Below are 23,545 nucleotides of genomic sequence, written 5' to 3' on the forward strand. Positions count from 1 at the left end.
CTATTATGACCTCTTAACATTCGTTTTGGGCTCAAATCAAGTTAAGTTAGATCCATGTCCAAGGAACCTATATCTTTAATTTCAATTATTTATACCCCAAATTGGTGGAGGAGTTTGGTAGAGTTCTCAAAGGTGAAATCGTTGAACTTTGACCCCTTAACAGCCAAATTTCTGGCCAAAAACTGATTACAAAGATTTACCCAAATCTCAATACCCTGTATATCAAATTTCGAGTCTGTAGACTGAAAAATTGACAGTTATTTTGTAGGGAAATGTACACAGACACTTTCAGATATATAGATATGGTAATTGTTAAAACGGATCAAAATTGTTTTAAATAAAGTTATATAATTAAGACTAAAAAAAAAAAAAAAAAAAAGTATTTTAGTTAAATTTATTTAAAACCATTGCAAAAGTAATGCAACACTTTTTTTTTTTAATTATTTTTATAACTAAAATACTTTTGTTCTTTTTGTAGTACTTAGTTTCCATTTCTTTTTTTTTATCAGGCTACCATATTGGAAATAAGCCAATGTACTAAATTAACTTTAATACTAAATTTATTTCAACTTCAATGCATTCAGAATATAAAGAAAAAAGGTACAATATTTTTATATAGATTTTCAAAACAAAAATAAAAACAAAGAAACATTGTATTACACTAAAGATGTTTTGAATACACAGAGCGAGTGCAGGTTGGAAGAATTCTAACTTGATTAGGAGAGTGGAGAAGTCAGACTGGTAATACGCACAGGTGGTGGTCAGGTCACTGGTGTGGGTGGAAAATGACATAGTAAATACTTTTATTAAAGAAAAATCTAGGTCAATGTCAGTCTACTAAACTGAATAAAGAAAAAGTCTTATATTACTTGGTGGAAAATTTCAATAAATCGACACATACTTTCTTCTAAACAAGTGGAAATTTGTACACTACTCAACCGATTAAGATTACAACAGTAGGTTTTTATACAACAATATGAAATACCATAGCATGATATTCAATTAAACCAGGTCATTTATTTGGGGGGGGGGGCACATTCTGGCCTGAAATGGTCATACCTTTCATATATTGCTACTAGGATTCAAGAGGGGGACCTTGTGGGTGCCAATAACATTAACAAACCATTTAGTTAGTATATGTATATAATTAAACATTTTTTTTAAGTGGATTAGCTTATTTCATTCATTCTTGTGGAACATTTCAAAATCTGGAAAACTTATAGTTTCAAAGAACCGCTGTTGAGAAAAATTGTTTTAAAGATTAGCCATTTGTAAAATATGCCACAAAAATGTACATCAGTTTATAAATTCAGTTTTGAAGTGAATGACACGAAGAAAGTTTAATATTTTCCAAATTTTTAGATAAAAATTTGGATTGAGACTTAGCTTAGTTATTTCCATATTTCAACTGATGTAACCTCTGACCTTCGAGTGAATCTTCAAAATTGGGAAATTATACAAATTTAAAACTAAAACCTTTACTTTGAAACTGAAAACAGGTTCTAAAGTTAGATTTCCCAGGTGATTTAGAATAGAAAGCTAATCTTGGTTTGCTTTCAATAGTCTTGAACTCTCTACCCTCCCTATTTGGTTCTTTAGTCCTCACATTCTATGTGTGAGGTTTCTGACTAAAAGGTGAAGAATTGCTGTTTTTCTGGGTTGGTTCTTTTCTGTAAGTACTACATGGAAATTTTCAATCAATATTTTTCAGCATTCAACTGCTAATCTATCCATCTCATTAACCTTAGATATTTTTTTCGCCTCAAGTAGTGACCCATTACCATATTGGGTTTAATATGAGTTTTTCATGTTGGCATGTATTAAATGCTTTTAGAAATGGACTTCTAAAGTTCTATTTCTTGCTAGGTCTATCCCAATTTCACTCAAATCTATCCGTATCACTTCATGTTTTCCTTGGCATTAACTGAAGATGCTACCTCAACTGTTCTACAAGGAAGTCTCTTTCAATGTAGCCAAATAAACATTTTTAGTAGAAATAGAAAAAGTTGAAAAGATGACCCCCCCCTCCCCCTGAAGAAGGCTGGAAGTTACATAGGCTGAAATGTGAAAATAAGAGTCCAAATACAAGAGTTAACGCTTCACAAAACTCAGCAACCACAGAAGGAAAACCCTTTGCAAGTAATCAGAAAATTTTTTTTAAATTTCACAACTCTTTGAAACTTAACAGAATTTACAAAATCCTAAACAAGGAGATAGAGGTAATGACTCACCTGCAGTAAAATTCCAAGCAAACCCAGCCCCCCCGAAAAAACGAGGGGAGAAGCCCTTGCTGAGGCGGATTGGTGGGATGGGAGGAAAAGTGAGATAAAACAGTAGCCATGCAACTTGCCTTCATAGTGCGAACCTTGGGCGGCCATTTGACGGCCAAGTCACAGGCTTGAACTGGCGTCCATGGTGATAGGTAGGAAAGACAAGTGCCCATCTTTTGCGGTGGGCGCCCGAGAGTCAGGTGCCACAAAAAAGTGGAATATTTAAATGGATCACTACTTGGTAAATATTTTTCTTTCAGCTTTAAAATTTTATTTTTTTTTTATTTTTAAATATTTAAAAGTTAATTCTATAAGTGTTTCTAAACTTGTTTTTCAAATTATTCCACAGTAGCTGCTGCTTTACACAAGTTCTGAAACTAAAAATGTTGATCCAAAGAAGAATCCGTCACATTTATATACCGGCAGAAATTATTTTGGCACAAGGTTTTTTTTAAAGCAGGCTGGGGTAGGGGCATACATAGGAAATTCACACTGGTAAAAACCCACATTAATGTGTTATCTTCGCAAGGGTGGTAGATACAGTGTAGGTATAGTTGGAAAGAAAAAGAAATAGGTAGAGGTGACAACATAAGGAATAGTGGCATGACAAAAACAAATGCGACAAAAATGAAAACAGCAAGACAAAACAAGAAAAAAAAATTTAAATATTAAAAAGAAACAAAAATTTCCAAAGGAGTGTAGAAGGAATAACTTTGGCAAAATGTCACATTTTGCTTTGCCACACCTACCCTCATCTTTCTCATCATTTCTTGAATGGTTGCCAAAAGGCCATATTTTACAATATGGTGACAATATTAAATGAGAAGCAAACATTCGATTTTTTTACATTTTTTATTGAGATAATCTTCAATAAGTACAATAAATATGATTGCAATTTTGTTGTGCCAACTTATTCTGCAAAATATAAGTAAAGTTTGAATTAAAAAAGTAATTTGTATTTAAAACAGTTAAATATTAAATTAGTAAGTTTTAAGTTTCCTAAAAGTTAAAAGGTTCATTCCTAACGACAGGCGATCATAAAATTAACACTTCTACCCATTCATTTTTTTTTTTTTTTTTTTTTTTTGGATACGAATGCATCACCACTTATGGTGATAAAAAAAAAAAAAAGCATTGAATGATGGTGAATACTATGAGATAATTAAAAGTCACATACTATCTATTTAAAATAAGACCCAGAAAAAGAGTCAGATTTAGGAGGCACTTATAGTGGGGATTGGCGCAGCAAGATGCTTCTTCACATTACATTTTAATTTCTGCATGTTGGTACATGCATGGAAATAGAACTCCCAAAGAAGCAGCCTGAGGAAAGCTATTAGAGTAGAAAGTTTTAGTATTTGGAAAACCTCTACAGTGAATGGGTGGGATTTTATTTGTTGAGATTGTCAGATATTTGTTGTTTTTTTTTTTGGGGGGGGGGACAAATGCCGTATGTTCATTGGAGCACATCAAGAAATTTCTTTTAAAACAAGTACAGTGATGCAATATCATGGTGATGGGAAAAACTGAAACTTGGCAGACAATACAAGACCTATTAGGTTAGAAACTCTTGAAGAGAAAAAAATGATTGGTGCACCAGCCTAGATGTGACAATACTTCAAGCATCAGCAGATGATGGTTGATAAAGATATCGGATATTATTAGCAAATTTAAGAAATGTACTAACCTGGTAAAGGGATCTCATTCCTACTGCAATTCATGTTACATGTGAATTGTAAAGCTATCAGGTTTAAACATTTGAATCTTTGGAAGAAAGGGTGGCTGCAAAGGTTTATTTCTAAAGGAAATGTCAAAAAATTACATAAGAACTTTATTTAAAATTTCCAAATAGTGAGAATGGAGGACAATTTTGATAACTACTTGACTTAACTCTGCTGTTTATGAATGTACTAATAGTCTAGAATGCACGTTTGCTTGGAGTTAGGTTTAGGGTTATCAGTTATGAAAAAACATTGTATTTGAAAAGATAACAGTTCCAATATATTCACAACTTGCATATACGACGACTATAGTTCGAGGGGATAGATTTAAAATCAGCCAGGTCGGTGTGGTGAATAAGAAATTGCAATAGCTAGATTCCAGTGTAAAAGATAATTTATAGTCTAACTAGATACTTCACTACTTACCAAGGTTAAGTACCAGTCAAAGAAAAAGAGTTAATGAGATGTAGTGATTGTCAGTTAAGATCAAGAACCTTATAAGAGGATTGAGAATTATTAGAGTCTATGATAAGAATCCATTGACAGATTTGAAGACAATGTATCTGCAAGAAAGCAGTCCTGTGATAACGTGTTCCACTGTGCAAAGAAAACCATGTCCAGCTACAAAATTTTCCTTTCTGTGTACTTTGAGCTAGATGGAATTTCTATGAGAAAAGTTTCTTTACAAGAACTGCCTGAAACAATACCACAGGGCTGCTTTCCAGTTAACCACAACAGCATTTTCAAGTCCAATATTAAATTTTTGTAAACCTGTTCTCTCAAATAAGATTCTACCTGAATCCAACAATTGCCTGCAATTCAAGATATCTAACTATCCACCAAACAAATCCCATCAACTTTTATCCTCAAGTAACCTTCAGGTACTTGAACTGATGACTCATGATTTCTAATTTATTTATGAAATTTTGTAAAATATTTGAATATTCTGCCAGACACTCGGTTTAATGGGGATTCATTTGAGTTTGTATTTTTTTTTTTTTTTTTTTTTTTTACATATAACATTTTAAATTCTGTTCTGGGTTAAAAATTGGGCCTTAGGGGTCACAAATGTATGAAGTAGAAAAGGGTCACCATTAGAAAAAGTTCAAGGCTAAATACAAAGAACTGTGTTTATAGTTTAGATCTGATTTACAGAGTAAAATCCACCCCTCACTTCACCCGAAGATAGCAATCGGGTTAGCACTCAATTTTTTTTTCTATGAGGTCACAGGGATAAGTTGGACATAAACCCAATATAAACAAATAATTGTTCAGAAAACAGAGTGCAAGAGCTCTTCTGTCAATGGTTATAAAAAGAGGTCGTATCAGAAAGATAATTCAAGTGACACACAACTTGCAGAAAATGGTATTCTGATCTTGTTTATCTTAGCAACAGATACGAAGTGTGAATAGACTAAAGTGAGTGGAGTAATTTTAAAGTGTGTGTGTGTGTGTGTCTCTCTCTCTCAACTACGTGACTTATAAAAATGCTGACTAGCATTTCAATGTTTGATCCGGTTGATAACATTTACTCATAGTCACTTTAACAGAAGAGATACTCTAATCATTCAAACATGGTAGTGTTTGAATGATACGGTTAAGTGGCAGTTTTAGTCATTTAAAACTGCTTTAAAGCTTCCCTGCTCACTCATTTTTCGACCAAATTTCAAACAATTACAGTTTATAGATCACCTTCTCAACCATATTGTGAAAAAAAAAAATGTTCAATTTTCGTTCAGTAAAAAAGTTATGAATTTACTGGTGTTCAAAATTGTAAAAAAAAAAGGTGAGCGACGTGTTTTCTGACTGGTTTCCATAGTAACCACCTCACTGAAACGACTATTGTTACCAATTCACCATTCTTGGGAAAAGAGAAGTCCAAGTGAAACAGAAGAATGAAGGGGAGATAATTAGGGGATTTTATTGAAAACAGATGAGTGCCATACATTGTTATTACATGTGTGAATGTTATGTTTATAGGGGGGGGGACTGAAATTAAACAAGTGAATTTACTAGAAGCCTAGAAAAATTATGGATTACAATAGAAAACTGCAAGCATGAAAATTAATATGGTTAAGCTTAAATATGGAAAAGTAAAGGACTAGTTACAACTGAGAAAGAATAGGAGATATTCTAGTAAAAAACAGATTTATAACTTAAAATATTACAGCATTAAAAAATTGTTTAATTCAATTTATAACAATCAATTCTTAATGCTGCAATATTTTAAGTTATAAATTTATATTTTTACTAGAATATTTTGTCCTTTTCTTTCAAAGTTTTAACAACTAGTCCTTTACTTTTCATGATCGCATTTTTCTATTGTAATAATTAACGTGTATGTATAACAGATTTTGTTGGCTGGCTATTGCTTCAGTTATTTAAAGTAATAAACAGTTCATAAGTTTGTAAACCAAAACAATCTTAACATGTTGGTAATTTCAATTAAAAAAAAAAATCCTTTTTAATTGAAAGCAAGAGGAAAAGTTATTTTTACTTAGAAACGTATCTTGACTGAAAATCAAGCTGGTCCTTTTAAATAAAGGCACATTTGAATAAAAGTACTAAATATTTTTCCAATAAATAAAATATTGCAAAAAACACTTACTAAAATCAAAATATTGAATTTAAAAGTTCATGAATAAAATGTTCACTCTCAAAACCAATATGCACATTAATTATCTAACAGCTAAAGAGTTTATAAAAAGATTGTCTATTGTATAAAATTGAATCGATTTGAAATCGTTTTAACTTTACCGTCAATGGGAGAAATTTGCCCAACTTTCACATTCATTCATGTCAACATTAGAATTCTGCCAAACTGACAGTTTTGCCCCACCTTCTTGTGAAGATTCAAATCAAAATAAAATGTTATCAATTCTTATTCATCCATTACATAATTGAAAAAAAAAAAAAAAAAAAAAAAAAAAAAAAAAAAAAATCAGCCAAATTGAAGATTTGCATTTTAGGAGTAAAGAAATTCAAATTCAGTAAACCTTAATTGGTGACTAATGACTATGGATCAAATTTAATGCAAACCTGAAATATTGGGAATCATGCCTATTGTCAAAATTTCAATAACCAAAAGGTATCCGAATTTTTATTCGGAATTTTTCCAACCCGTTTACCTCAAAACTAAATTAACTAAATATAGCCCATGTTTAGACTCCTTATGCCTAGCAAAAGTGTTCTAAAATCCATAATGATCACTCAGTTTAAAAGCAAGTCATCATTGCTATTTTGTAATGTAGTTACATTCGATTATTAATTAAACATTGAAATTCAAATAAAAATCTGGAAACGACAAGAGAGAAGTGTGTAGAACATGGTGACTTTGTCAGTATGGATACATTGGAGAAAAAAAAAATTGGAGCAGTTGTGGTAGCAGAGGAAGGCCAAAGCAATCACAGGAGAATAACAATGAACTTGAGAAGGCTAAAGACCTAGTCAGAGATACAGATTTCTATGGAAGTCAATTTTTAAAACCGTTCAATGCATGTAAAGACATTTATTACAATAGGTATCAAAGAAACAGGTGATATAAATAGTTCATAGCTCAAATATAAAAATGTCTTGTCAAGATTTGATGAATTTTTCAAAAATATAACATTTGTCCATTTCTTTTGCCGGAACATGTTTAATGATAATAAAATAATTATAAGTTGGGCAACAGACAGAGGGGAATTTTGGCATAACATAAAATAACAGTGAGGGGGTGGGTGGAGGAAGAGGTAGGATAGAATAATAACCAAAAACAAAAAATAAAATAACATGAAAACAAACCCGTCGGATATATAAATATATTGTGTAGCAGTAAATGGTCATTTACACACACACACACACGTATGCCACCTGGGGTTGGGTATGTAGGGGAAGTGAAAACCGTAAGTACACATAAATAGTATAATTATTTTTACTAATTGTAAGAAACATTTTTATTAATACAAAAAAATACAAGAAAATATTTGGGGGAGGGGTTGGGAGGTTTCAAGTGCTTTAGACTTCTTCAGCCGCATAGACAAAAAATGTCTAAGCTTCAGAAACTGAGGTTACATACTACTTAGCACGAATTAAGTGTAAATATAAGATTTCTCAAGTGCAAAAGGTGCTTAGGCACAGATAAAAGGAATCCCTGTTCTTAGAATCTGCCAGAAGGAAAAAGGTTTCAAACTTCCTCAGCACCACAAGATTCAGACATGTGCACAGGCTGCTTTCTGAGCAGTAGCATAACCACGGATCAACCAGGTAGCTGCAAATGGGCCATATATAGGGAATCAATAACTGACATTCTGCCACACCAGCCAGAAGACCTAGGCTGGCTGCAAGACAACTTTGTCAACCAGATTTCATTCGACATTTAACCTTCAAGCTCATCTGAATGCAACCATCATGACTGTCAGGCACCGTCGTATAATGCACCAACAAATGAGCTTTTATTCACTGTTGAACACTAAAACCTAAGGTGATTTAACCCCCCCCCCCTACACATGAATCGTTAACATTTTCAGAGATAAAAGGAGACAAACCGAGGCAAAAGTTACAGAATAAAAAATAAAGACCAGGATTACCAAAGTGATTGGGAGCCCGAGTCAGCGAATGAAGATCCATAATCTGTTCAGTGGCCATCTCAAAAGTTGTTTTGCAGAGTAAATCAAACCGACTTGTTTAATATGAATAAATCTAAACTACAGAAACTTATCCACAGATTGGAATACTAAAACTGATACTCTTGCTTCTAAAGCAAGTAAATCCGCTCCGATTTAAGCAGATTTTTTAAAACAAGCTAATTTGCTCTTACCTGGACATAAAGTGAACGAATCTGCACTAACCCCAAATTCTAATCCGACAAATCCGATCTGAGCTCTACTCCTAAAGTAGATGAATTTGTGTTGACCAGACCATTTATATGCTTCCAATGGAGGCAAAATTGTCACAAGTGGAGACAGTTTTTTGGGTGGAGAACAGTGTTTTGATTCACCCTCTGGCCACTTGCAAAGACTGATGCAGGTAAGTGAATATTGACATTCATTCCCAGACATTTTAAAGGAAAGCTTAAATTTTAATTTACATGACATGAGCAAAACTGAAAGAAACAAGTAAAATAAAAGCACTCCCCCTCACTTCAGCTTCTGTGGCAACAGAGGAAAAGAACATGGGATGCAGACAGATAAGCTGAAAAGGAAACATGGTAGGGGTGGGGAGTTTAATCAATGGCTCCAGATCGAGTGTCTGTCGTTCAATCAGCAAGCTGATAGAAAACAGCCTCGCCTCGACGGCGGCAATATGGCGAAGATTTATAGAATAATCGATATCTAACTTGTTAGAAAAGGTGTAAAGGAAGAACAGCAGAAAAAAATAATCATTAAAGATAGATGATAGAGAGAGCGAGTCAGAGCAATCGAGGAGGATACAGAGGCGCACACAAATCACCAAAACCGTGTTAAAGATTTTAATTTTATATTGTTTAGACCACATGCGTAGACATGAAATATTCCAGCCTTGAGTGAAAAGGAAGAAAAAGTGAAATCAGTTGATCAGTTTTCAAGCTTGATGATTTGCTACCAGCTTCCCAAGGCTAATTCTGATCCTGTAATCTACTCCACCTCTCCACTTAAATGAGGGGTTCATAACCCCGAGGTCAACAAAGGGGGGGGGGGGGTCTCTGTTCACTAAGGTCAAATTAAAAAAATCATTAAAATTTATATTCACTATCTTTTATATACGGTATTAAGTTAGGTTTGTAATCTATAGCAGATGTTACGTTGGTCTGTTTTGCTCATTTGTGTTCACTAGTTTTGCATATGATCCAGACCTGTTGAATGGTTTCAGATCTTGTTTGCATTAGAAATGTGAAAAATGTTTTCCATTGATATTAACTCATTTAAGTGTTTCTTTGTTTAATTTGAACAGGATCATTGTTGTTCCATTGTTAATGTGTGAATAGCAATAAAAAATAAAAAATAAATAAATAAAAAAAATTTAAATTGTGATTAATTCGCTAACTGGGGGTAGGGGATGGTTTCCGTGTGTAGAGGAAGCGCCAAAAAATCTTTAAAGTTATCTTATAAATAAAAACTTATCCAACAAAGCACATTGCCACAGGGTCGTAAGGATCTACTTGTTTTTAAGCCCCCCCCCACTCATGAATCGTTTGAAGTATGGCAAAATTAACATTTTCCAGAGAACGGGAGGCAAGTACAACAATATGAAGAGAGAAAAAGAAAAACAGGAAAAGACTAAGAGTGTGACACAGGATTGGGAAGGGGAGGGGGTGTACAACAAAAGACAGGAAATAAGTTTATCGATGGAGGGGTATATTAAATAGGCTTATCACAGAAAAATAGAGGAAATTGTTCAAACAAATGAAGCTGAACGAGATTGTTATTCATAGTGTAGTGAACATAAGGACCAGAGATATTTAGAGTTTTAGTTTTTACAATGGTTGTGAGTGATTTGATGTGTCTTGGGACTGTGACAGTTTAAAACAGTTGCACGTTAGACATGGTGGAAGCCAGATCCTGGCTTGTCTGGAGAGCTTGAGGAGACAAAGATTAACTCACATCAACTGACGAACTCAATAGAAAAACTAAGATACGAACGTTCGCATATAAAGGATTGATGGTTTAACAGTTTGACATTTTCTGTAGAGTTTTTTATAGTTGTGCATGCCCATCAACAGATGAAAAATCCACAGCACACACGCTTGTGTTCAGCGATCATTGTCAACTGAAGTATCACAAGAAATACGAGGACAGATCTCTAGCGATTTGGCTTATATATATATATTATATATATATATAATTATATATAAATAAAATAAAGTGATTTTGTCTTAAACTACAAAAAAAAAAAAAAAAAAAGCAGAATTTCACTTAAAAAATAATCAAATTCTCTGAAACTAAACACTCTTTGATCTCTTGGTTTCCTTGATTTTGTCCTTTGGCTCTCGCATTCCATGAAGGAGATTTTTTTTTTGGGGGGGGGGGGCTACCATTTTCTAGTTTGGCTGAATGGTGATATGGAGATTTTCAATCCTCTTGTATTTATCGAACTCTAAGAAACTATCTAAACTTTTTAAATTAAAAAAAAATATTTCTTGATTTTTTATTTATTTTTTAAATGGTGACAATACAAGAACAGAACAGCAGGCTTGTGGAATTTTCTTGTTGGCCATTTAGCCTTGGACTTTTCATTACTACGGCATCTCCTGTCTTTGCAATCATTTTTCACAAAACCCAAAAATTCAAACATTCTTTCCACTTGCAGTAAAGAAATATCCTACAATTTCTCCTGAAGCATCAAAATATTTACCATTTAAAAAAAAAAAAAAAAAAAGTATTTTCGTTAGTCTTTCACAATTTCATTTTTTTTTTTCACATTGCATACAGCCTTATTACCTCTACAAGCATTTACTAGTAATGTTATGAGCAAACGACCATACCCTTTTTATACTAAACAAAATAAGAAAAACATCAATGATTTGAAGATCATTATGCCTCACCCAATAATACTATTTGTTTTCTAGTTTATTTTTAGGTCTCTGACTCCTACGAGAGACCAGGAACTGACAAGCTGACCTTACTACACTTAACCCTCCCCTGCCCCGCCGGCAGGGTTGGATGAAAGCTGCCCATTCAGACAGAGACAAGTCAACATTCTTATGGTAGAGAATGAGAGACTCTTATGTTAATAAGCTTTCAGTGTTGGAAGAAGATGGAGAAGGGAGTGGTTTCTATTTCTGTTGAATGCTATATATGGAAAGCAACGGTGGTCAGAGCCGCTACAGTTCTATTAGCAACAAAGAGTGAAAAAGATCGAGATGTGAATATATATAGCTATTTTTTTTTCCAAGCGCTCTCATATATATATATATATATATCTATATATCTATATATATATATATGAGAGCTTGGATAAAAAAAAAAAAAAAATAGCCCAGTCTTTTAATATAGCTAATAACAGTGAAAAATGATTTCAATTCTTTGTCCGATTAACTAACAAAGTTTTTAGCTGAATAAACAAACGAGCTGAATGTGCAGAGAAATGGTACAATGGTACATGTATGCACTAATAGAACAAAACATGGTGTGGGTGTCGAATAAAGAAAAATATAATTTATAAAAGGCAAAGTGTGTGTGTGGCAAAAACTTTCGACACATGCGACGGATCCTCACGAGACCAGTATCGTTTTTACGTTCGATCCTTTGGATGCCACATATTGAAAAATTTGACAAAAACATTCCTTCACCCTCAACTGGGCAATTTTGTACAAGGAGCGATTGCTTTTTTCGCCGACATTTTAGCAAGTCATCGTCACCGTTGGATTGACTATGCTTGAATTCAATGCTCGCCACTTCTGGTTGCACGATGGAGACATCGGCTAAGATGTTACTTCGCCCCCCCCTCCTTCACGTTATGGGTTCGAGCCTGCCTGTCTACTACCACCTTTTTTTTTTTAACACCTCTTCACCCAAACTGCCTACTGTTTCGATTCTCACTCCTGTTACTACCACTTTTATTTCCGCCCCCCCCCCCCGGTTCGTTATTACACCTCCACACACCCGGGCAACGCAGGATACCCCTGCTAGTTGAAAAGAGTGGAATATCTGTATTACAGTAGACCAGGAACACATTAACAGATTTGAAACCGATGGTACCAATGTTGTTCGGTATGCTGATAACAGCATTTTACAAGAGCCAGATAGCTGTTTCTCAATCAGTTGTAACAAGGTCTCAAAACTAATATATCTATTATATTTGTTACACTTAACTACCAAGCCAAAACGTTTGAAATTTTGTATGGACCTTTGTTATAGAAGGTGCAGCAAACTAAGTATTATGGTTATTTGCTCGATTTACAGTTAGAGATTTATAAGGATTAGTATTTAATGCAAAAATGAGCACAAATTTAACTATATTCTATCACCAATTTGGTGTAAATTACTCATTCTAAGTCAACTGTTCATAACTTTTGCCCAGGCTAAAATGTCTAATATGTATGCATAAGGAAATACCAATAATGTTGCCCCTTTTTTTGACAACCATGTTTTTGGGGGTTTTTTTTTTTTTTTAATGTAAGCGCTGATTAATTTTCTTGCCCTGGATCTATAAGTTAATAAATCTCAGTCCAATACAAAAACCACACCAAATGTCTCTAAAACAACCGTGCAAAATTTATACTGATTTTCTGTAATTAATATCCTCAGAAATGATTATGCCATAATTTTTGTCCATTTTTAATACTAGTTCTGAGCTTTATTTACAGAAAGATGGAACTAATAAGGGGATAAGAAATTGAGGAAACAATTTTGAATGTTAGCGGTTTTGTGCTTTAACTTGAGGAATAAATTCACTAAAACCTTTTGCAATCATTTTTAATGTTTATAAGGAGAACGGGTTTTGTCTATCAAAATATACCATCGCATTAATTAAAATTAGCAAATTTTATTTAAATATAAAATAATAAAAAAATAAAATAAGTTTGTTTTTTTGCAATATTTTGAAACAATCTCGTTTACCTAAATGTTATCTGCCCTTTGCTTCACTGCTTTTAATAGGACATTTTATTTTTCATTTTTTTTTAAGTATTTGAATATTTTTACGTGCATAGGTTGTTTATGATATGCCCATGGATATATCATACTGATATCCATGGATATCAGCTGTTTATGATAACATGAAATTTTGCAGATTAGGAAGTCATGTATTAAAACCTTGCTAAAAAAGTTTAGCCATGCTGACGACAGCTAATAGAAATGTTTCCATGGATAAATTTAATGCACATATTTTTTTGTCAAGAGTGGATTTGTAGCAGAGTTTGAATCACCTTACCATTTATTAGCAGTTGTACTCTCCTGCACGGAAGATTGCAAAAGTATGAAACTAATGTGTGTGTGTGTATGTATGTATGTATGTATGTATGTATGTATGTATGTATATATATATATATATGTACACAGGTTTAGCTTTGTTAATCATTATAAATTTTGAAACCTAGCTGCTAAGCATAAACGTGGGTTATTATATGAGCTACATTTAGTTTCATGTAAAGGGGGCAAGGAAAGGATTGAAGACTGAAATAAAGATAACTGATTTGTGAAATTTTATAAATATTGCCAAAGTATCTCAAAGTGATTATCTCAGGTCATTAGAGGGCTAAATACAAGCACAACTTCCTTTTGAAAATGAAAATATTTTAAATTTGAATTAATTTCAATAATAATAGTTCAATAATCATAAAATATCAATTAAGCATAATTTGCCGAATTCAAACCTCTTAAGCTTCAATTTTTAAATGCTTTCCAGAATCTAAACCATAAAATGAATTTTGATCAAAAGTTGATCACAGATTCTAGACATAGGGTATTTGCCCTGGCCAAGATTTTGCAGTATATTTTGATTTTAATTTTTATAAACAAAAGTGGTACAAAACTATTGGATTGAAGTATATTTGTTGTAACAATATTTGTGCATAAGTGACGAGAAACTAATCATCCAATACAAATGCAGAAAAAAATGAACAGTGAATTAAGGGTTTTGTTTTTTTTAAGGAAATGCGAAACCGATATAAAAACAAGGAAATTGTATTCACTTTTTCTGCCTTATGAACTGTATTTGAGGCAGTTGCACATGTTTATACAGATTCTGATGGGGGTGTTCAATCATTAATTTGATGAGGGTTTCATCTCGGCTCAAGTGATGACATTGCTGAGGAAGAGGAACAGGCATGATCAGGGAGACAACTATAGGCCCATAACTCCGGCTAAACACAGTTCAAGATTTGGGCTAAAATTCTATCGAATCAACTGCAGCTTATCAGAAAGTTGATCGAATCAGAGCAGAACTACCCAGTGAAGGGCAGACATATTCAGAACAATTTGCATCCGAAATTCATGATCCTAGCGGGAGGATACACAATAACGTGGAAGGCACACGGATTAATTTTGATCAGTCCAAAGCTTTTGATAAGGTCAACCATTGTTTCCTGGCATCTGTTTAGAGACCGCCAGTTTTAAACCAGACTTCTGTAAATGGATCTCCATACTGTATCACATGCTGACAGCAGTGATACACGTCAATGGAAAATGCTTAAAATCTTTTATCTCTCAGTCGGTGCATCAGGGTTGTCTACTGTTGCCCCTGCTTTACCCCCTTGCATTGGAGTCCCTACTTCACAAGCTAAGGCATGGGGAGGCAAGTTCAGTCCTTTATGGAATCGCTTTACCCAATGGAATGCCATCCAGAGTCTCCAGTCGCTGATAACATCAGCATGTGTCTTGTTTATGAAAGATGATGACAAGCGAACAATCACAGGGGCCCAGATCAACCACAGCAAGTCCATTGGTTTGCTGTTGGGTGCCTGGTGCAGTGTCACCACTCTTTCGGTGCTTTTCAGCTGAACAGATGGCCCAGTTTGAATCCCTGATGTGTAGTTTGAACCAGACTTCCAGCTCTAAAAGAATTGGTCAGAGGTACAGTCAAAAGTCGAAGCATCAATCAACTCTTGGCTTTGAAGGCAACTTTCTTCAAAAGGGCAGAGGCATGTTCCACTCATGTCCTTCACATCCTGTACGAACTGGATGTGCTATCTGCCAACGAAATACCTAAAGGCTCTCCAGCACCTCCTGTTCTCGCTTTGGTACAGGAAGAGGCATTTGATTCAGACAAGTCTGTTTTCAATGTTCGTAAGGCGGGTGGCAGTTAGAATGTCCAACTTGGCATGTCAGACGCTGAGAGGCTGGCTTTCCCTAGAGTCGAACATTGACAGAGATTTGCGTGGAACCCTGCTCTCAGTAGCGCCTAGTTTCCCATTGCGGAACTCCAGCAAAAGATGATTTCTGCAAATTCAGCAAACTCCAGCAGTACTGTCGGGTGATGTCAACAAGGTGATGGCTTGTATCAAATCCGACGCTTCCTTGCCCGCCAAACATATGTCCTACATCATCCACCATGTCGGGCCCCCATAGGACAGGATTTTTCTCACAATCCTGGCATGAATATAGGTGTGGACATCACATCTGAATGAGAACTAAGGAGTTGAATCTTTTGCTAATCATGTCAGTCAAGCACCAATTGAAGGTCAAGATCAAATGTAATGGGGAAAAAAATTACATTCCGTGATTTTCCAAAGATAAAAATAGTGAGCTTGTGCATACACAAAGGAATCAAGTCTGAAGACATGTTCCCAGTCCAGAGATAAACTTTTTAGTTTCTTAGCTAAAAGAGTCAAAGTCCCCCTCTTTCTCATAAGAAACCTCCAAGAAGCCCACTCCATATTTTATTTTTCTCCCTTGGCCTCCCCCAAATTGCATGAAGGACATCACATACTTCCAACTCCCCCACCCTATTTTTTCTATTCCATCTAAATTTCAGCCCCTTTTAAACATTGGTTTGTTTTCAGCTCCAAGGAGTGAGCAGTTTATTATTTAGAAAAATGTAGGAAGGGACTTACTAACATCTATTACTTTTTGTTGCTCCCTACCGCACACAAATGAAATAAGACTTTTTTTTTTTTTTTTTTTTTTTAATTAATTTATTTGGGAATCTTAAGGACAATCCATAGAGTGATAATTCTAACTAATAGCTTAGATAATTATAAGGTAGAGCAAGAAGGATAACCTTAGACCCCTTTCTCCACACTTGAATGAATTTGTTCTTTATTTTACTGTAAAATTTTCTAAAATAAATTTTCCAATATCAATGCAGCAATTAACTATGTTTAGATATTTAACAGCTGTTCTGTTTTTAAATCTCTGAAACACTATATGGTAAACAGCAGATGATCACCGTTTTCTATTTAAAAATAGATTTTGTTTTCTTTCCCGTTATATAGTTGAATCTCTTTTTAATTGCATTTTCTAGTGGTAAACTGGTTTATACAAATGCTATGTCTGCGATATGTTGAACTTAGCAATTTAAACTGTTTTTTATTCTATGTATATTTGAAAAAAAAAAAAAAAAAAAAAAGGTTTTCTTTTAGAATACCAGACACCTGGTATTGAATGACAACCAGTGTAATCCTGCTCCCAATATCGAATCTTAAATATGAATAAATGCAAACTTAAATTTCAAAGTTCTAAAAATGAAGTGAAATGCATTATGGATGTCCAGTGCAAATGCAGACTACAATACAATTGCAAAACAATGTTCAAAATTAAAACAATTGTATTTATCATAATTAGTCATTTATACCATGAACAGTACAAGAAATAGAAAGATGTTATGTTTCTCTGCTTCTATTTTTTTTTTAGTAACAGAAAAGTGAAAACCTGCAGATATTGAGTTATCTCCCTTTGACAAACATTTTCTTTTAATTTGCAGTTAATCCTGTAGGTGCTTCGACGAAATAATTTCTTTGTGCAAAAAAATCTCAGAATAAAATCTGGATCCTCCCCACCTCTTTTTTTTTTTTATTTTTTTTTTTTTTATTCCAAACTTTAATTGCTGCATCTTATTTAGATGCAGTTTGTCAGCCGTCAAGCTCAGGTTAGTATTAGATCTAGTCTGTCCTAGACTGAGGATAATTTTATTTTTGTCTCAATACAGAGTACTTAGTTGACCTTGAACTTGTTTTCCTTATTTTGTCCTCACATTCCATGAGTGAGGTTTCTGACAAAGAGGAAAGAACTGCCATTTTCTGGGTCTAAATCTATCCAGCTAACAATTTTTTTTCTTCTCGTTGGTTCTTTATATGGAGCAATTTCCACTTGGGGGAAAAAAAAATAATAAAAAATACTGCCAAACCTATTGCTAGGAAAGTGAACTCCCTCTGATACTACAGACGCTGTATTCCCCCTGCCCCCCCAAATGTTTGGGAATACAATAGGTTTCTCGGGAAGGAGCAGGGGTACAAGAAAGAGTTGGTAAGACTAAGTTCGCCAAGGAATAAAAAAAAAACGAGGCTGATACAGGATTGTTGGTCAAGATCTGGCAATGACTACAATAAAAGGACCAAAGAATGGATGTAGATATTACTTGGCTTGTGTGGGGAGGTGGGGGTTATGAGTTTTATGACAGTCGATAGAGTGGAGTTGCCAATTATCAACTTTGACACAGTAGAACATAGGTCATAACTCTAAGCAGATGAGGAAATAAATTGATCAATTGATTGTAGATATAGAAGGTCAACAGCGTCACACACATCCAGAGTATATTTACAGAAAGTGTCCGAGTTTAGGTTTTATTTCATTTTAATTTTATACTTGTGACTTGAGAACCTGCGCGCCATCCTCCTTGGCAGTTGGTGATGTGAGAGATGACAAACATAAGATGAGAAGATCACAGCACAGATTGGGACTGCGATGCTGTCAAACAGGGAAACATGTTATCACACCTATTCTAGAAAAATTGCCAGTATCCTGTATCTATATATTCACTCAGGTACAGAGTATAGTTGTCACATCTAGGCTGGTGCACCAACCAATAGTTTCTCTTAAATTTTCTTTTTACCTAGTCTACCACACTCCAGACTTATCTGTGCTTATTGTACAGACTTTAATCGAATGTGCTTTGACAAACTTGCTGCTCTGGTCACCTCCTCCTTTGACAAATACACCCAACAATCGACTAAATCTCATCCATTTACTGTGAAGCCCCCACCCCCACCCCCAATGCTGGAAAACTTTATTCTAATAGTATCTTTCCTCAAACTGCTAGCCTTTGGAATTTCCTCCTTGCTCTCCTTTTCTTAAGCTGTACCAACCTAGAGATATTTAAATGTAATATCAAACAAACCTCACAACTTAGGAGGCCACCTATAAATCTGGCTCTTAATTCATGGTAGCCCCCATTAAATTACCCTTTGTTTGAGTGAATTAAAGCAAGTATCATTTTAAACATGAATCCATGGCACAATGGTTAAAGGTGTTAACAAATTTGAAAATTTTTCTGGGAGTTGATAGTTCAATCCTCACTACAGGCAATAACAGAATTAGCATAGCTGAGGAAATAAAAACAATCTGCCTTCGTGGATTCGTCATTTGATTTAATGGTGGTTTTACATTATGGAAAGTGTTGGACAGTTTTTAGAAAAAGCTTGTTCTTCGCAAATACATGCTTATATATTGCCTGGATTACATCTTTTGAAATTCCACTTCTCAACCCATCTCGAAATTCATTACATAGCCATTATAACATTCATCACTTCTCGCCATGCAATGCATATCCTCGACCCTCACTAACCAGGTTTCACTACTCTATGCATTTCTTACGCATGTATGATAGACTTCTCCCTTAGTCAACAGTGGTAGCTCTGTTAATGTTTGGTTCATTCGGTAGGTTATATGCTGTATATCACACGTAAGACTCCTTTACAGTGAGTTTACTAACAGGTAAAAAAAAAAAACAAGACAGCAGAAATCATTCAAGGCAAGCTTGAAGGCATCTCAAACAGACTTGCATTCCAATTCAAAGAGATGTTCCTGGCATACTACATATCACAGAGCCACAATTTCTGAATCTGGATGCATTGTGGGATATTGAGAATGTGCTATTCAAAAAACAGCAGTCAGCATCTTTGATACAGGATCATTCCATAGGTTCCCTACATGCAGGAGATACTCAGAACTCAGATCAAACTAATAAGCAATCCCCAGGACCACAAAATAACTGCAAGGTCAAGTGATGGACGGACATCAATGGCAGCAATTCCTTGTCTTGTATAAATGATAGGCACAAAAAAATACTGTCGATTTGGTCACATTAAAAGCATGGATGAAAGGTTTTGGTTTGGTAGACTAATCAGCTGGCGGGGGGGGGGGGGCAAGAAAAGCCTGGCTGTGAAATGGATGAATTTGAGAGAAAGGGAGATAAAGACTTGCCCAGAGATTAGTTTGGAAATAAATTTCTAAAAGCCATCCAATACATGCCAGCATGTAAAAACGGACACTGAACTGTTGATGCTAATCTTGCTAACAGTCATCCGTACCTTTTAACTTGATGCAAAATTCTGTTAAAAGGGAAAAAACTCGCCGATTTAACAAAATAATGAACAGTAACAAAAAGTGCTTTCCTTGTAACAACGGATCAAAAGGGAATTAACTGAGTGAAGTTAAAAATATGACTAACAAAACTCCATCTTGTAAACCGTGATAAGAATTCGTGCTAACTTACCTCCATTAAGCACGGCTAGCATGAAGATAAGAATTAAAAGGTTTTTACACTTAGCAAAAGATAAATCATCTTTTGATAATATCTGTGCCTTTTTGTCACGCCTTAGTAGGAACAGGAAGTGGAAGGAGGAACTAGATATAAAGATAAAAGGAAAAGGATAGTAAAAAGAGGGGAGGCATCAAAATAAGCTTCCATCCCATTGGTGCATTTCATGAAAATACCCTTCCAAACCTTAACTAGATAGACCAATGAAAATACGGATTACATGATTTTATATGTATGACAATATTACAATTAAGTTATAGTTGAATAATCTGGTTCAGTTAATAATACTGCAATCAAATTTAACTTTGAAAGTCATTTTTAAAATTAAATACTAAAATTAAGCATTTCTAGAAAAAAAAAAAAAAAAAAAAAAAAAAGTACTACTAGAGAAGTGCAAGAAAAATCAAATGCCAGGTCAGAACAGTTAATATTTAGTGCAAGAAAAATCAAATGCCAGGTCAGAACAGTTAATATTTAGAAAAATAAAAATATCTATATATAAAGCCGACTATCAGGCGGATAACGTCAGTGCAGTTAAAACGTTTACCTCCAGAACCCTTATTAGTAACATGGTCACAAGGATAGAAATCAAAACAGAAAATTTGACATCTCTGGCAATTGCTCATGCAAAAAATACTGCCAATCTAAAATATAGCTATCTTCTCCCTTTGTCAGAAAAATCACTCATTTGAATGAGGACAGAGTTAAACATTTCATATTTCAGCATTAGGTTTTAAATTTTCAATGTTTAGAAAATATAAAGTATGATTTACGCATTTTCTTACAGCTGACAACTATGAAAGACAAGCAACATTATACAAAGATATTTACGTTCTCTACTTTTAAGAAAAAATTGCCAGGGTGGCAGCCCCAATACGCCAAAAGAACGTTGACACTGGTTCTTGTTTGATCACCGAAGTTAAGTAATGTTGAGCCTGGTCAGTACCAGATGGGTGACTAATTTGGGAATTCCAGGTGCTGTATGTAGGACGTCGATATCTTTCTGCAAGAGTTGCAAAAACCATGGTTAGTGCCCTTTCCATTTCACTGGCATCATCTTTTCAATATTAATTTTTATACCTACAGATGCTAGTGTTTTATGCTTATGCAATACGTGAAAGTGATATTACTGCTGGTCAGTGATTTAAATCAGTGAAAGAACTATGGTTTTGAAAGCTAGTCTTCCTCACCTTGATCAACAGGAATTGACTTTAGGGTTGTGGAGTTGGAGGTTTTAGCTGGAGTCGGAGTCAGAATTTTTTTATCCGACTCCTTAAGTCGGATAATTTTTTTTTTTTTTTTTTTTTTTTGAAAAGTAATAAAATTCTTGCCGAATAGGTGTGGGAGGCTGGTTTATGGATCTGCAGAATAGATTTCCACATAGGGGTTAAGGAGTCTGAGTCGGCATCCTAGGCGTCTGACTTACCATCTGACTCCGCAACCCTGATTAACTCGAACGCAAGTGAATTAAGATTTTGATTTATTTATTTTTATATATATAATAACAATAAAATAAATAAAAATAAAATCAAAATTTAAAAAATAAAAAATGAGAATTCTAATATCTTGTCAATGTGTATGTAGGTGACAGCTTGTAGGTGACGCTAGATGTAGAGCATGACTATTTTATTTCATTTATAAAAGATAAAATTAGTATTAATATATGTAGAGTTTTGTTAGTTCACATAATTGTAAAAAAAAAAAAAAAAAAAAAAAAAAAAAAAAAAAAAATCCAAGAATGTAGATTTTGGTTCATTTCTAACGAAAGCATGCCCACGATACAGATGCTTGCTTTCCTGGCAAGGTTTCAACAATATGGTTCAAAAGAATTTACAAAATGTTGCTGCGATCATTGGAGTGTTACAAAATATAAGTACATTACAACTCTAGAACAAACATACTACCCTCTTTACTTGCCTTCTCATGAGGGCAGATGGTTTTTAATTTGGGGAAAATCTAGCTCATAGAAAGGGGGGGGGGGCAATCAATAAAGCATGTACAACAAAACTTTTTTTATTTCATGTACTAATGAGTCCCCGTTATCAAGGGCAGAAGGTCACTCTCAGATAGAAGTTAACAAGTTTATCCAGAGGATTGTAACTATGGTTGGACTGGGCAGAGTTTGATATAGGATGATTCAAGAATTTGTTCACACTAGACTTTAAAACCTTGTCAGCTGGGAAGCAGTTCAATAGCATTGAATTCTAGAAACAGGAAGTTCTTGGAAAGGAACTTCTCACTAAAGTCCAGTTTAGTTTGGGGTTTGTACCCAAAAGAAAAGTTATTCAGTGGTTGTAGCTAAACAAGTTCTAGCTATGAATGGAACCAGAGATTAAAGCCGAGTTAAACACATACCATAAAAATTACAGACGAGAGAAAGATAAGCAACCACACCTCTGCAAGGGGATATCAGGATAGATTTCTAAATGAGTTTTGTACTCGTCTAAAGGAAAGAAAGGGTTCTCCGAGCAGCATATCCTCTGATGTGGCAACAGTACTCCATATTTTGAGGTGTTTGACTCTTCTACAAATAGAGGATAGAGATACTTTCTCAAACAATACAAGGATCCAACCATTTTTCCAGCGACTTTAGCAACAGTCAATGTAAGGCTTCCATTCCAGATCTGAAATGAAGGTCAGTTCTAGAAGTCAAGGCCAGGAGAAGCAAATTATTTCAATTGGAGTAAAGTGTTGGTCTGAGCATTGGTGAAGAGAAGCTTAATTTTAGATACATTAAAAATAACAGGTCACCTTTGTTCACCCAATTGCACTAAGAGTTCTCGGTTGGAAGAGAGAAACAAAGATCTTGATCATTAATGCTCTTCGAGGTGTTGTCATAGATAGGCATGTTATCTGCATAAATGTCAAATAGTATACAATTTGGGAGATCACTGATAAAGATCAGAAAGAGAGTTGGTCCAGATTGAAGTACATATCAATGCTATCATGCCTCAAGGATTCAAACTTCTGGCCATCAACGACTACTTTTATAAACCTATCAGAAGGGATTTGATGGTTATGACATTGCCAGATATTCTAGACCTTGTTAATTAGATTGTGAAGCAAGCACTTGTGCTAGTTCTATCAAAGGCCTACTGTTCTAGAAACGAAGTGTCACAAATCCTGCATATCATCGGCACATCAAGATGAAATTCATATTACTATCACCGAGTAGATCATTATTTTTTTTATTTGCACACTTGGTTAAAAACTGATTCATCACAAATTCAAATAACTCGTGATACATAGAAAACTAATTGATCTGTTCTACGATACAAAAGAGATTCAGTCATGGTTAAATACTTGTCAAACAGTTTTCCAAAGTGATTGGAAGCATTTCTTCTTTAAACAATTCAACAGCTTTGTCAGAATATGAGTTCCAGTTGCAACTTAAACCGA

General features: G+C 34.5%; 1 protein-coding gene across 5 annotated transcripts in view; it reads right to left on the minus strand.

Moving 5' to 3' along the window:
* LOC145266906 (hexokinase-4-like) overlaps positions 1 to 23,545 on the minus strand; it is a 274,629-nt gene that overhangs the window by 92,214 nt on the left and 158,870 nt on the right. The window contains exon 1 of one of the 5 annotated variants that reach the window (XM_080122688.1): positions 2,232 to 2,489. The exons of the other annotated variants lie outside the window; for them this stretch is intronic. Within the exon in view, the coding sequence (XP_079978814.1) occupies positions 2,232 to 2,378 (147 nt within the window). The 5' untranslated portion in view covers positions 2,379 to 2,489. Of the gene's footprint in view, positions 1 to 2,231; positions 2,490 to 23,545 lie in introns of those variants that run through there. 5 annotated transcript variants of the gene reach the window in all.

Source organism: Euprymna scolopes, chromosome 42 (genome assembly GCF_053919585.1).
Source record: "Euprymna scolopes isolate OS-2025 chromosome 42, ASM5391958v1, whole genome shotgun sequence".
Classification (NCBI taxonomy): Eukaryota; Metazoa; Mollusca; class Cephalopoda; order Sepiida; family Sepiolidae; genus Euprymna; species Euprymna scolopes.